General features: G+C 30.6%; 2 protein-coding genes across 2 annotated transcripts; one reads left to right on the top strand and one right to left on the bottom strand.

Moving 5' to 3' along the window:
• The first annotated feature begins 1,973 nt into the window (after nucleotides 1-1,973).
• Nucleotides 1,974-3,025, top strand: LOC114396201 (BAHD acyltransferase DCR-like). Its single transcript, XM_028358109.1, has 2 exons — nucleotides 1,974-1,992; nucleotides 2,562-3,025. The coding sequence occupies exons 1-2, from the start codon at nucleotides 1,974-1,976 to the stop codon at nucleotides 3,023-3,025; spliced, it is 483 nt and encodes a 160-aa protein (XP_028213910.1).
• Nucleotides 3,026-10,097: 7,072 nt separating this feature from the next.
• LOC114397601 (26S proteasome non-ATPase regulatory subunit 7 homolog A-like) lies at nucleotides 10,098-13,934 on the bottom strand. The gene is made up of 10 exons (XM_028359716.1): nucleotides 13,617-13,934; nucleotides 12,551-12,643; nucleotides 12,376-12,457; nucleotides 11,985-12,081; nucleotides 11,742-11,817; nucleotides 11,524-11,582; nucleotides 11,234-11,356; nucleotides 10,931-10,988; nucleotides 10,761-10,846; nucleotides 10,098-10,456 (listed from the first exon to the last, which is right to left on the bottom strand). Exons 1-10 carry the CDS (start codon nucleotides 13,801-13,803, stop codon nucleotides 10,388-10,390), a joined length of 930 nt encoding a protein of 309 aa, XP_028215517.1. The 5' UTR covers nucleotides 13,804-13,934; the 3' UTR covers nucleotides 10,098-10,387.
• Nucleotides 13,935-15,092: the final 1,158 nt, after the last annotated feature.

Below are 15,092 nucleotides of genomic sequence, written 5' to 3'. Positions count from 1 at the left end.
TTTGTCAAATTAATGATCGAGTTATTAGTTCAATTGGAAAGTACTTGGGACGTCCAAATGCATGCATGTTTGGAATATTTTCAAAAACTTCCATAAGAATCTAATAAAATTAAATGATTATTTTTACAAATAAATTGAATCGAATACTCATTACTGATAAAATTGTTATACGTATTTGATACATATTAAATAATTGGATTGTTTAAGCATATTAATTAGATTTTTACACTAAAAATATACTTAAATATATCTGTAATTTTAAAATATATACATATATTGTTATTTTAGTTTTTGTAATTTTTTTAGTCACTAAATATTACAAAACTATGTCCTTATAGAATTTATACTGTTTAAAATTAACAAAATACATCATATATCTATGCAAAACTCTTTAAAAATATTTCCAATAGTTGTATGAATAGTGAGGAATATGATTTTTTGTATGCATTGTTTCGGTTTTTTTTCCTTTCACAAATTGAATAAATAAAATTTAAAAGTGTACATTTTATTTCCAAAATAAGGGCTGTTTGGTTTCTTGTTATTGATATATGCTGAGTGAAAATTTGTAAAATTAATTTCATAAAATTAATTTTAAAGTATAGTCATTTATATTTAAATATTTTTATTTTAGAAAAAAGTTAAAGGCCAAATCGGTGTAAATTTTTTCATGGTAACACAAAAGTTAATTTTGATCACGGACTAAATTTCTTTAAGCGAGGCTAATAATTTTTTTTTATTACAAAAGGATTATATCATTTCATTAAGAAGGATGACATAAATACAATTGGACATATGATCAACATCCCGAAGATAAACAAAAAATGCAGATGCCATTATTAGACAGTGAACAACTTGATTAACTTCATACTAAACTCAAAGAAGAGTTAGGAATTGAAAACTAAAAGCTTCTCTTTACATTTTTTTTCTTCAAAATAACACCAAATTCAAAATTGGGAAAGGATGTAGAGTGCATGCCATCATACAGTTGTTTGCAGTCAATTTGAAAGATGTCATTTTGAAGACCCATATAAGCTATCCACGAAATTGCAGCCAACAAGTAGAAAGCTTCTACTTCATGAACCGGAGGATTTCCATTATGAGAAAGTGTTCTTGCCAACACAAATTCACCTCTATCATTTCTATTACGAAGACCTGATATGTTTTTTTTTTTTTTGAAATTTGCCTTCCCTTGCAACGTGTGCTCCATTCCCAATTCTTACTTTGGCAGTTGTAGTTTTGTTGATCGAGCTCGTTGAAAAGCCTTTGTCAAGCATATGTCATGTGATTTATACAACCATACAACTGCCATCAATAAAGCTTTTGTGGGTTTATTGGTTGTAATACATGACCTTGTTCCTCTCTTGCAACTAGTTATTCCTCTTCCCGTTGATGACATCTCCTTGTTGTTTATGAGATTTGCATATTTTCTCAATCTATATTGCACTTATTAAGCATATCAGTTCGTGGTTTTACCCAGCGTTGAGGATCTGAACTACATGTTGCAAGCGTTTGATAAAAGCAAGTTGCACGCATCTCTTTTGCCCTCCTCCATTGGCAGATATAATTCATTGTTGTATTGAAAGAAACATGGGCAGGCTTCTCTACGTTCTCCCACACCTTCTCATTACGCCTTCTCCAGAAGCACCAGAGAGAAGAAATAAACTGGAACTGATTTTAACAATTAGAAAATACAGTCTTTAAGACTGTCAACACTGTTGACCTTAGGGCTTATAGTGTTCCAACATCCATAACCCATCCACACTTTCATGATTTGAGTGCAACCAAAACACGCATGCCAGGATGATTCGATACTGCTCTCACAAAGAGGGCATAAAGCAATACATTTGTACCACCTTCTAGCTCAATCTATGCCTTGTGGGAAGACAATCATGCACCATTCTCCAAAGGAAGATTTTGATTTTATGGGGTACATGCAAATTCCAGATCAAGCTCCAGTCTCCTAGCACACCAAGATGGGATGCATCAATAAGGGTCTCCTGTGTGTGGGGTAATAAGCTGACTTTATGCTATATTTTCCATCCTTGCTAAAGTTCCAAATTAGTTTATCATCATCTCCACTAGGTAAGACTAATCATATTCATATGAATATTTGCTAAATTTACATTACGGAAAAATTCAATGAATTTTTAACCGAAAAATGTATATTTTTACTCTCTATATACTTTTGGTTAAATTTATTTTAAATTTTGTATTTTTAAATTAATGAAATTGATCTAATTTTTAATAATGTTTGATTTTCTTCCTTTTAATTATCTTTTTGTAATTAAAATTAAATTTCACTCAAACCAAAAACACCTCTTTTTTTCTTTTGATTTTAAATAATGTAACCTTCGATCAAAATAAAAAATAGCAATATTTTAACATCTTAATATTTTAGATATCTCATTGACACTCTTTTTTCTGTTTTTCTTTTGATTTTCTTCCTTAATGTCGACGAGCCTTTTCGTGAGAGAATCTTCAGCTTCAGGCGCGAAGCGATTCAGAAGCTGAATGCCATCGTGAACAATAATCAAGCACCGGAGATATCTTATGTCGTTTAGTCGTTGTGCGTGACGAAGACGCGAAATCTCCAGGGGTCAAAAGCAACGACATTGGTAAATGTTCGGCCACGCATGGAGCTCAAGTTGCAAAATCAGGTAACGTGGCGTCTAAGGAGCTTCGCTGGTGTGCGGAGCAGCTGAACAAAAGCGTGAAGGCGTTCGATAGTGCTACGGTGAACCGCAACGTGGAAAATTGGGAGCGCCAGCCAAAGTGCTTCGAGCTGGGGAACCACGACGGCGCCTCCGTGCAGATGGGAAGCTCGCCGAGGTTTCCGACGTACGACAATGATTTCGGATGGGGGCGGCCCTTGGCCGTGCGCAGCGGCGGAGCGAACAAGTTTGACGGCAAGATGTCGGCGGTTCCCGGGAGGAATGGCGGTGGCACCGTTGATTTGGAGTTGTTTTCGGCGTCGAACAAAATGGCGCGACTCGAGTCTGATTCTGAGTTTGTAGGGACACGTTAGATTGCCTTTATGTTTTTTTTTTCTTTTTCCTTTTTTGGTGAATGTTAGACTGTCTTTATTTATGTAAAAACTCGAGTAACGTTGTTAGCATCGACTTTAACTTTTAAGAAGTGCGAATATAGTCTTAAAATTAAATTGTTAAAGAATATATAGGATGGTTTTTTATATTTATTTTTATAAATTGTAGTTTTTATTTTACATGTTTAGAATAATATGATATTAATACATGAATAATTAGTATTCATTAATTGACATTAATTACGACTATATAAATATATTCCTCCTTTATGAAATTAATCAAAATGAATGATGAGATAAGTTTAAATATGTTTTTAATTAGATCCTTAAAATTGAGTATTTTTTAGTTGTTTAAAATTAAAGTTTTTTTAGTCTTCAAAATTTGTAAAATATTATTTTTAGTTATTTTACATAGTCTAAGTCAAACATAAAATAAGATATTTGCAATTTTTATTAAATTTTGACTGTCAAAATTTAATTTTCTCTTTTACATTTTAAAGTGATATTTTTTATTTATTAAAAATCGACATAATCAAGTCAATAAAAAAATAAAATACTTCATTAATTACTTTAATTTTTTTATTGACTTTATTGTAAAAAATTTAAACCATTATAAAACCATACTTTAAAATATAAAATATAAAAACAAATTCAAACGTTAGAAAATTTATAATAAATTGCAAATATCCTATTTTTTCTTTTGTTCATAGTGTGCATAAGGACTTATGGAGGATAATGGGTAAGATTTGTGTATCCGTCTCCATATTCACATTTTTAAAAAAAATTCATATCTAGTCCCTCATTTAAGCAAATAATAATTTTAATCCTCAGCTCTTGGATACATATATCCTTACTTTATTAACGTATAAATTTAATTAATATATTAATAAAAATAATTACTACAAGTAAATTAAAAATACATTTTTAAATTTTAAAAATATAATATTAAAATCATTCACACATAATATTAAAAACAAATAAATATAACATTAATTTATCCAAACTCAAATCATAAATAAACAACATTACAAAAATAATTATACAACATAACCATTCTTAAAATTAATATTGTAATCATTTAACAAAAATTCTAATTAGATATCATATGCTGACATATTCTCTAGGACATGTAAAAAAATAATATATATATATATAAACTATTTAACTTATAATTATATTTATAAATTAAAAAAAACACAAATAGTTTGGATATTTAACTTTATCATTATAATTAACTTATACATAATTTTATAAATGCTTATCTCTCAAATCTATATAGTGCTTTGATCTACTAGAAATTAAAACATGACAAGATTAAGAATTAGACTATTAAAAAACAATACCTAAGACTACCAATAAAAGATAAAACTAAAACAATAATGTAATTTTCATTAAATTTTAAAATACATAATTAATTTTTCAAAACAAATTATATATATAATATATATTATTTACTTTTATATATATATATATATATATATATATATATATATATATATATATATATATATATATATATAAATGACATGTGCAAGACGAATACTATAATACTTGCACCCATACTTATGTTTATTTACATATAAATATCAGTTCCCATACCCAATTCCAATATATCAATAATTATTCTCTTCACTGCAAATATTTTTGTAGATATTTAATGATTTAAGTATATTTTGTCATCCCTGTAAGAACTAAAGTATTTTACATATTTCAAAGACTAAAAAAAATAACTATAAATTTGGAGGAAAAAATGATTCAAATTTAAGAGATTAAAAATATTTATATGGAAAAATATTTTGAGGATTATTTTAGACTTTACTATCCTTTTTACTCTAAATTAAGCTATATAGTCCAAGTTTTAGTTTTGTAACAAATGTCGTCACTGCACGCTTAGAATGAGGCTGCTTTTGCTTTGCCGATAGCATCTCTGCGCCATTGTGTCGTTATTGGTATTTATTGTTATCGATTCGAGTTCCTGAAATCAAGTTCGCTTTTAATTTTCATTTATTAATTGGCAGGCGTTTGTTTTCTCTATGAATCATTTCTAGTAGTAATCTTTTTGAACATCTTTCCATTAAATGAAGAATATATTAAAGAGCAAAATGTAAGTTAATTTTATAAAGAGTAAAAAAAAAAAATTAATGATGATAAAATTAATTTTATAAATTATTATTTTGTTCATCTATTATTCCTGTATAAAATAATTTAGAAGAGTATAAAAGTTCAGAAGAAATTATATAATTGGAGTATAGTGCTGTGTTAAAAGTGAAAATACCAATTAGTCTTATTAATTAATGAGTGGCAAGAATAGAGTAGTTAATTAAAACTGTAACGAAGACTTCAGATACCATCACTAATGTAGTAACTATTTTGATCTATTTCATTATTTTAACAAGGACAAATATCCGTTATGATCTCTACAACTGTGAGAGAATAATAAATTGATCCTCAAAAATAAAAAATATTAAATATTGACTATTTATCCATGGTCCAGCCCTTTGTCATTCTTGGTTTGAGGACCTGAAATCAGTTTCACTTTTAATGATCATTTATTAGATATGTTAGTTTATGTTTATTTAATAATATAACAATTTTATATTTCTTTCGTTTCTTTTTATATCACCCTTTAGTGTAAAAAATTGTTCTAAACTAATTATCGTTTGATAAAACTAATTAAACATTATAAATATTTTCTTATGGAGTACCCTTAACAAATACTATATAGTAAATGCAAAAATCAAATGAATTAGAGACCTTTTTATAAAATTTAAAATATTAATTATATTTCTTAACACATGTGCCAAAATCTACGTCACATATAATGAAATTGAGGGAGCATCTTTTTGTTGCAAATATTTTTAATTACTATATTAAATAAAGTATATTTTTTTGTGTTTTTAACATATTAAATCTATCCATTTTTATTTAATATTTTTAATTAGTATATATTTCTCTTGATCCTTTTTATAAGATTCAAGTAACTACCGATTTAAAAGGATAAAAAATTAATTATTAAATTATTCACATTAAATTTATGATTTTTTTCCAATATTAAACCTTTTCTTAATCAACAAAGAAACGACTCTTAAATAAAATAAAGGATAAAGGTACAAGGGTACCCGCCCTTACATAGTTACAAAGAACCTATCCTCTACACCAACAAAGAAACAAATGTTTCCCATGCCACCAGGAGCCAACAACCAAAACAAAAGTTTCCCCACATAAACATAAATTATACAATTAGTCATTTAATTATAATTAAGGATTCAATTGAGTCTCTTTAATTATTAAAAAATTTAATTATATCCTTTAATTATTTAAAACACTATAATTATGCTCTCTTTTTTTTCTCATCTTGTTATCTTAATTGACATAAATTTTGTAAATATACATTTTACATTATTTGTATTGGGGACTCATAAAAACATCTATTTTTGTCACAAAAATAATATGATTATAGTGTTTTTAATAAATAAAGAATTTTATTAAAATTTTTAATAATTAAGGAATTCAAATAAACTTTTAATTATAATTAAAAAAGCTAATTATATAATTAAGCCCCAAAACAACTAACCTAAGGCCAGAAACCAAAGCCAGTTAATCCTAACTATAACCTTCCCATGTACACTAAATACACAAAAGAAAAACAACCACCAACGGCCAATAGCTAGCTAGCCTTCCCAACATGCATACGCATCCAACACCCAACCCAAAACATAAAGGCACCTACTATATATAAGGTGGATTGGATACTTTAAAAGAAAAAAAAATTACGGGTTCAATTTTTTATACTAATAAAAATTTACATTCTAACGAATTATTATTTATCAATAAAAAAAATGATATACCACTCCACCATAAGAAATGCAGCTTTGGAACATTATACCTAATATCAGTGAGACTTACTTTTATTAATCTCTCTCATACAAAATATATTTATTATTCTACTCTCTTCATCTTATAATAAGTGTTATTATAAGTTGTTTTACACAAAAAAAAAAATAAATAAAATAGTTAAAAAGTTAAAATAACACTCATTTTGTTATTTTTGTACTTTATTTTTTTTCTTATACAGTACTTATTATGAAAAAGAGGGAGTAATATTTAGTAGTTATGCATGTGAAGAGACAAAATAAAGTTGCCAATAACTTGTTGGTTGATGTTATATAAATTATTATATGTAATTTGTTGGTAGTATGTTATATCTGAAAGCTATATCAGAAAGAAGTGGTAAAGAAGATGTGTGGCAGAAATTTCAGTTTGTCAATTTTAGAAGCAGTAAATGGGTGTGGGAGAGGTGGTGCAGCATCCAGATGCATATGAAGAGGTGATCATGAGCTAAAGTTATCAACAGGAAACCAAATATTGTAACAAATAAGAGATAATTTAGCTCTGATTGGGGCTACAGTCAGATTTCAGTGCGGCAATGGGAGGCATGCACATTAATTCGAATAAAGAACAACGGTATACGAACAGCTTTGAGAGATAGTTTTTGCAGTCAACATGTCTATTATGAAAGGATTAGGTAGTTTTGGTTTTTTCTTAGTGAAGGAGAGATTATAATGTAGTGGTTGGGTTTTGGTGAATCTAATATGTAAACTACTTTACGGGTTTTGGCGGGGGACGTTAGGCAATTCGGTATGCATGCAATTCTGATTGTTTTGTTTTTTTACTAACTTGGTCACACCTTAGTCCTCTTGAATAAAATTCGTTTGCTTTAAAAGAAAATAATACAAACTATTATATGAATGCAGTGTCAGATCTAGGACCTCATGTAAAGAGGACGATCTATTAAAAAATAAAAATTAATAATTATTATCATGAAAAGTGAAAAAAAATTAGGAACAAGGGTTCAAATATATAAAATATACATTTTTATGATACTTATAAATAGTGTTTTTTTTTTTTTTAAGTGAAGAGGTACATGTATACATGTATACTATCACATTTACACTCTATTTTAATTTAAATTTTTTATCTCAGTTTTATTTTCATTCCATTCTACTAAACGGATCCTTAAGTGTAGATCTAATACTTGAATTGCCTTTATATATATTTGGTAAGCCGTCCAAAATACTTCATCTTAAATGTGTGAATTCATATGGGTACGCATTGGAAGCCCAGAAATTCAAGAGTGATGAAGAATATTAACCAATAGTGGTGGTGCAATGCTATCAGCCCCATACGTATACCATACCATTATCCACATTATATAATTTTGGAGGTGGCGTTTCCTCCGTACATTGAACCACGTGTGGTTTATCGAACACAAATGGAAAATGGTGCATTCCATGGCATATTAAGCATGCCGTATTGCATTTTGATTGGCATTTGCAGCCAATGTAGTTTTCAATTCTGATAGATGCACAAGCTAATTATCTAAAACGTGTAACTAACATGAATTCTGGCACTATGCTCATTCCATAGGTCAACCTAAGTTCATCTTCTGTGCAACACATGCACCGGCCTCAATAATTAGGGAAAGGGGTTTGAAACAAATTTTAACACTCCCAAGTTTTCACATGTAATTTTGAATTTAGATAAAATATAAAAGAAAACCTCAGTATTGTCAAATAAAGAAAAGAATATATAAAAAACTTTACAGATTAAAAAGGTTTTTTTTTATTATATAGCAATAAAATAATAAAGAAATAAGACCTTTAAAATTGAATAATAAATCACAAAAATAATTTCTACAAAACGATAGAATATGTTGCATACTTAGCACTTGATTTCAATACCACTTGTCATCATTTGGTGATATGATACTTGATGACACAATGTTATCATCCATAGCCATATCAGCTTCTTTAACCTAGAACAACAAAAGGAACTATAAGAGAAACATTGAAAAAGGCATGAATGACAAACAAATAAAAAAAGATGCAAGAACCAAATCAAGTAGGATATTCTAGAAGTTGAAGACATATTTAAGTTTAATTTTTATTTTCTTATTTTAAGAGTTATCTTCCTTCTCTATATAAACTATATGAAACACGTTTTTTTATTTTATTTTACATACTTATCTTCGTATTAGGCATTGTAAAAGCAAAAAAATAAAATAAGTAATAATAATAATTTGGGAGGCAGGGAAGGGGGCGTGAATTATGGCCCCTGTAAAATTTGGGGTGCATATTACATTACCCTTGGTAGGCTGGGCCTTTTTTTTTTTCATCTCTAACTTCTGGGACACAATCTTTTCAATATGACAAAAAAAAAAAAGCACACAAGTACATTGTGATTTTGCACTACACTGTTAGTGCCAACAAACATTTCATCAGGCATCACTGACTACTAACATAATCGTACAGCTCAATTCTAGCTTGGAGGAAATGGAAGAGGATAGTTATTGCTGTTTCTCCTGGATTCCTTGCGATTTAATGAAAAAGAAAATACAAAATGGCACGTCTAAGATAATATTACTTGAAAAGGTAATTTTCACATTCTATTGATCTAAACCATTTTAGGATGATTCCAAATACAGGTTGGATTCCAATGGTAAGTAACTAAACTATCGCGGTTTGAAGGGTGGAGACAGTGAAAACGAAACGTAGCCTATTCTTTAATTTGTGAGTAGAATTTGTCCATCTTATATAAAATATATCATTATTTAACATACGAATAAAACCTTCCCAAATATCAGTAAACTGGTAAGTATTTTGCATATTTACATTAATAAAATATTCTCATCCTATAAGCCATATTCTACGGCAATGAAAATGTTTGAATGGTTTTTACTTTTTGAAGTCTTCTCCCAAAACATTATGAGCATTTCACATAAAATTCTCGTAACTAAAATAATCACCAACCAAAAGTTCGTGATTAGTTAACTTTTGGTTTATGAATTATTATCAACTTATGCATTTCATGTCATTATTATTACTTAACTTTTTCAATCCCCCACCCACCGCCCCTCCTTTTTCCCCCCCACCTTAGCTGTGACAGTTCAATCTTATTGCGTGGTGGCGTGCGTGTATATGATTTCTTCCCAAGTTGCAACTCAACACAGTGCAGATGATTCAACTAATCTAATCTGATATGGGTTAGGTAAAAATCAGCAAAATTTACCAGGCCAAAGATTCATTTCTGATATCTTAATCCTCAACTTGTTTATAATATAATATTGAATTCTTTTAACGGCTGTTACCAAAGCTACCAAACAAGGAAAACGAGCAAAGTATTGAAGAGTAAAATACATTAAGCACCAGAACAGCATAAAATGATCATTATGCCATGTTAGGTGTAAGTACTCTAACCCTAGCAGAAATAGGAAAAGGTGTAACAATCTCAAATCCATGTACTCAAATGACATTTAGAGCTCCGAATATCACAACCCCTCAAAACTTAAGCAGCTGCACCTGGCACCGTAACTGATTTCGAATCTTCTGCCCGCTCATGTTCCTTGTTAAGCATCTGAAATCATTCCAGTATTAAAAGACATGAATCACAGTAAATTGGCAATGTAATAGCAACATCTCTCACTTGATAAGCTTATCTCATTTATGATAAGATATAACCCATGTACTCAGTTAGGAGTAAACAGAAAATGAGTTCATCATGTGCCCTAGCTTACTCTATACTATACTTGAATATACAAACGATGGATTAATTTTTTTTCTCCAACCTTACAAAACTGTTATTTTCATAATATGATAACAAATCCAAAATACAAAGCAATCAGCAAACATGTATCAAAATTTAGGGGAGTGTATCTCACCTTGTTGTTAATCAAGTTGTGGAGTGCAATTACACTTCTAATGAGAGATGAGAGGTATATTACCAGCATCATATCATTTGTTTTCACTACACATGTACAAAAGATCAACAATTTAAAAGAGACATTCTAGAAAAATATGATATTCAATAATACAAGTCACAAATCTTAACCTGCAAAAGCCTTGATAAGATCAGCAACATTGAGATTTGGTAGCAGGTTAAACACGTCCTAAAAACATGCAAGAAAAGAAATGGTGAAAAACAATAATGTAGCATAAGCAAAAAAAAAAAAACTTCAATTATTCCCAGCAGCCATTAAAGTCACATCACATGGTTTATTGGTTGTTACAAAAAGGTTCTAAATTATACTAAAGAATTATGGACCAGCAGAAAATACTTAATCAAGATTCAAGAACCAATTGATAACAAAGCCAAATAATCAGCATTTACTAAGCAAGAATATGAGAAACAAACCTGCAGATGGTACAGGATCTCATGGTTTAATGGAAGCTTTCCATCAATAACAAGGTCAAGGTAACCCCTGATCTCTTTAAGTCTTGCATCCAAACCCTTCAAGGCTGTGAGTTTTGCACTTACCTATGTAAAAATAGCATTGTCAATTCTCAGCATCAGTTCATTTGCTTAAAAGAATCACAAAAGTATTACAGAGAAAAAACATAAAATAGAAAAGTAACAAGACTAAAGAGTACAAAGGGAAAGGAATTAATAAGGATAAGTTATGAGTTAAAAGGGACAAATGAAACCTCTGTGGCAAGGGTGCTAATGGTTGTATCCTTCACATCTCTAAGCAAGTGTTCCACTCCTGCACAAAGGTAAGAAGAATTAAAAAAAACAGGAGAAGCTGGTTACACAATTGTATGGATAAAATTCAGAATTTTCATATAGAAATTTTGAATCAAACAAAATATAAACAAAACATAAGAAGAAAAACATCAGTTTTACATTGAATGGCATGAAATACCTATTTCCTCAACTTCATGAGCAGCAATCTCTGATGGCACATGCACAAACACCTTTTGACTTTTTTGAGTGGCATTCTGTACACAGAATAAACTATATGTCAGTTTCTTTGAATACTAATTTAGTGTTGAGCAAACACTAGCTCCCCTCCCACTATCACATGCAGCAGGATTACTTTTGCAAAATAACAGCAAGAACAGAAATATAAGAATTCTATCAAAGATATGAAGGACTTAATTTGTACCTCTTTAACCTCTTCAACAGCATAATATGCTTTTGTTGGGATTCCCAATTCCTTAGGTTCAACATCAATTATAACCAAGACAGGATTTGGAACATAGCTGCAACAGTTTTAAGCTTGATTAATATGGATAAAGATTGATCAGGTACACAAAACTACAGATGAAAATGTTAAAGACATAAAGAGGCAAAGAGAATAAGAGTAACACCTAGTATGAAGTTTCAATCAATTTATGACAACTATATTGACGAGGATAAAGAATTTGCCAAGCCAAGCCACTATATTATTTTTCAGCAAAAGTGTGAAATATTAATGCTCAAATAAAGTGAAGAATACACAGTACACACAGCAATTAAAAATCATTATACAGAGAAATTTGGAGCAACAAACATACTCATTAAATAAGCCATGAATGTCAAGGTCATTTTCACGCAGCTTTGGACCAGTGCTATACCACCCCACAACATGCTCCTTTGCTGTAAACCAAAAGAAAAACCCATGTTCAATTAGATCAGAGATATTCAATTAAAAGAGACATACAAGAAAAGGAAAAAATTTCCTACTCATACCATTTATTCTTTTAAACATGGAAAACATCGATTCATGGTAATTGTGGTCAAGAAACCAGATGCTAGGATCCTTGTCATCTTCTTCAAAGGGCACTGTCAAATTAGATAACCAAGTAGTGAGAGACAGACAATTCACACACCCCAGTAGCTGTTAATTTTCTAAATTGCACATTGAAACATCTCAAAAATTCATTTTGGAAGTAACAATCTTATGCATTCAAATTGGAAATCCAACATAGTAAACATAACAATGAAGCAACTAGTGCCACGGGAAACTTCAATATTCAATCATCTGTTATACATAACAGATAACAATCAATGTTAATTTAACAATTCACAACTTTTCCCAAAGCTGTCTGCAAGGGGTAATTCCATTATTATTAAAATTTTGAGAAAGTCCTAATAATCTCTTCACATGAAGGCTTCTAGCACTTAACAAAGCTAAGATGGTAAACGTCGCACTTAACAAAAAGCTACTCTACTATATCTGGTTAAAGATAGGGCACAAATCCTCAGAACTAAGATTTGCATTAAGCCATAGCATGTGCGGGAATGTAGGTTTGGGTGTAAGCCTAGGAGACGCAGAGTCCATGGCGGTTGGAGCTAAGGAAGAACTTGGCGAAGAACGCTATCTATCAGCCTCATGCTTAAACCCGAAAACAGTTGCAAAATTTTCATGTCAATGTTATGCTGGTGGCATATTACTATTAAAATGAAATTGATTATAAGCTCATTAACTAACCAATATACGTTGTTAAATTTGCACTTCAAAAATTTGATGTAGAAGTATCAAACCATCAGTTGGTATCTCAATTGGAAAGCTCGGATTTTCAAAGTCAGCTCAGCTTGTTTTAAGCCTTAGAAATTTAATCAAACAAGTTAACCTAACTCAATGTGACGTGGTATTTTAAGCTTCTCTTCGAAAAAGATTTTCGAGCACACCAAACGAAACTGATGTTCAACTAATAGATCTAATTTAGAGAGAGAGAAAAACAAAAAGGGAAAAGGGAATAAAAATGCCCTAAGTATTGGAGAAAGAAAAAAGAGAGAGAGATCAGATCCGTACCGGCGTAGCTGTTGGTAACGTCGACGGTGCCTTTGAAGGAGGAGCCGAGCAAGACGCCGACGACGCGCTTGCGAGTGTCTTTGGCGACTCTGTTGTAGTTGTCGACGATGCTGAGAAGCACGAGAGGATGAACCACCACTTTCTCGATTGGTCGAGAAGAGATTTGCTGCGTCTTTATCACATCCATTGCAATTCCCAAACTCCGATTTCCCTCTTTCTCACAACAACAACTTCTTCAAATTCGTTTCTTCCTCCCCACTCTGCGTCTCCTCTTCCTCTTTTCTCTTTCTTGTTGGACTCAAACAACAGTACCACACTTTCCACACACCCCTGCTTTTATATTCTTCTTTAAATGCCTCGAAGTTTTTGTCCCCAAGCACACTTTTTTCTGCCCAAGCAATTTGGGCCTGTGGCAAAAAATAATGGGGCCATCTAATTAGCCCAAAATAAATATGATCTACATTTATCAAATTTAGGTTTAAAATTATTTTAGTAATTTGGTTTTAAAAAATTAACAGTTTGATGTGGGGAGTTGCTACGTGCACCCAGCATTATTGCTGGGGGCACCCAGCAAACAGTGAAGTGGCGAAACTGCCCTTCAGCAATTATTCTTCCGGAAGAAGGTTCTTCCGGAAAAGTTCCGGAAATAATTTTTCCGAAAAGTTTCCGGAATAATCTTCTTCCGGAAGATTAATTTGTGTCTTCCGGAAGTACTCACAGACAATTTCCGGAAGAACGTCATCCGGAATGTTTCCGGAAGAAGCTTCTTCCGGAAGAATTCCATTGTCTTCCGGAAGAAGCTTCTTCCGGAAGTTAGTTTTTTTTTTTAACAAATATTTTATTTTGTCTCCTTTATTACTTTTAATTGCATAAACTAATTTATAAAATAATTAATACTATTATGCATAAATAATTAAATAATAAAATAATTAATATTATTATGCATAAATAATTAAATAATTAGTGAACGTAATTATGACTAATATTTATAATTTGTTTTTTACGCGCATGTCAAATATTAATTTAAACCATAAAAATTAATTAATTCCTAAACGTGATTATTGTTTTATAACAAAATGAAGAAAAAAGAATTTTTATTTTATAATAATAAGTAAAAATAAAATAATATTTAATGCGTATGTAATGACGATTTTGCCCTTGTGTAAATTTCTTTAAATTAACGTCTTCAGGCTGTGTTTTACTGCGCTTTCTTTGTTTCTTCTTCCGTTTGCTTTGTTTCTTCTTCCGTTTGCTGTTGTTTCGGTGGTGGTCCCTTCAGCAGTCTGTTGGTGGTCCCGTGAAGTGAAGTATTTGAAGATTTGGTGGTCCCGTGTTCCGTATTTGAAGTTTTATTAGTGGCTGTTGTTCCTATTTTGTCGGAGGTACGCGTTTATTTCGTTTTCTGGTTAGTTTTTAGAGAAGAAAAATAGTAAAAAGTGTATCCGGAAGAAATTTTAGGCACAGAAGGAGGAAGGT

The sequence above is a fragment of the Glycine soja genome, chromosome 18, assembly GCF_004193775.1.
Source record: "Glycine soja cultivar W05 chromosome 18, ASM419377v2, whole genome shotgun sequence".
NCBI classification, from domain to species: domain Eukaryota; kingdom Viridiplantae; phylum Streptophyta; class Magnoliopsida; order Fabales; family Fabaceae; genus Glycine; species Glycine soja.
This window is presented reverse-complemented; position numbering and strand designations above follow the sequence as displayed.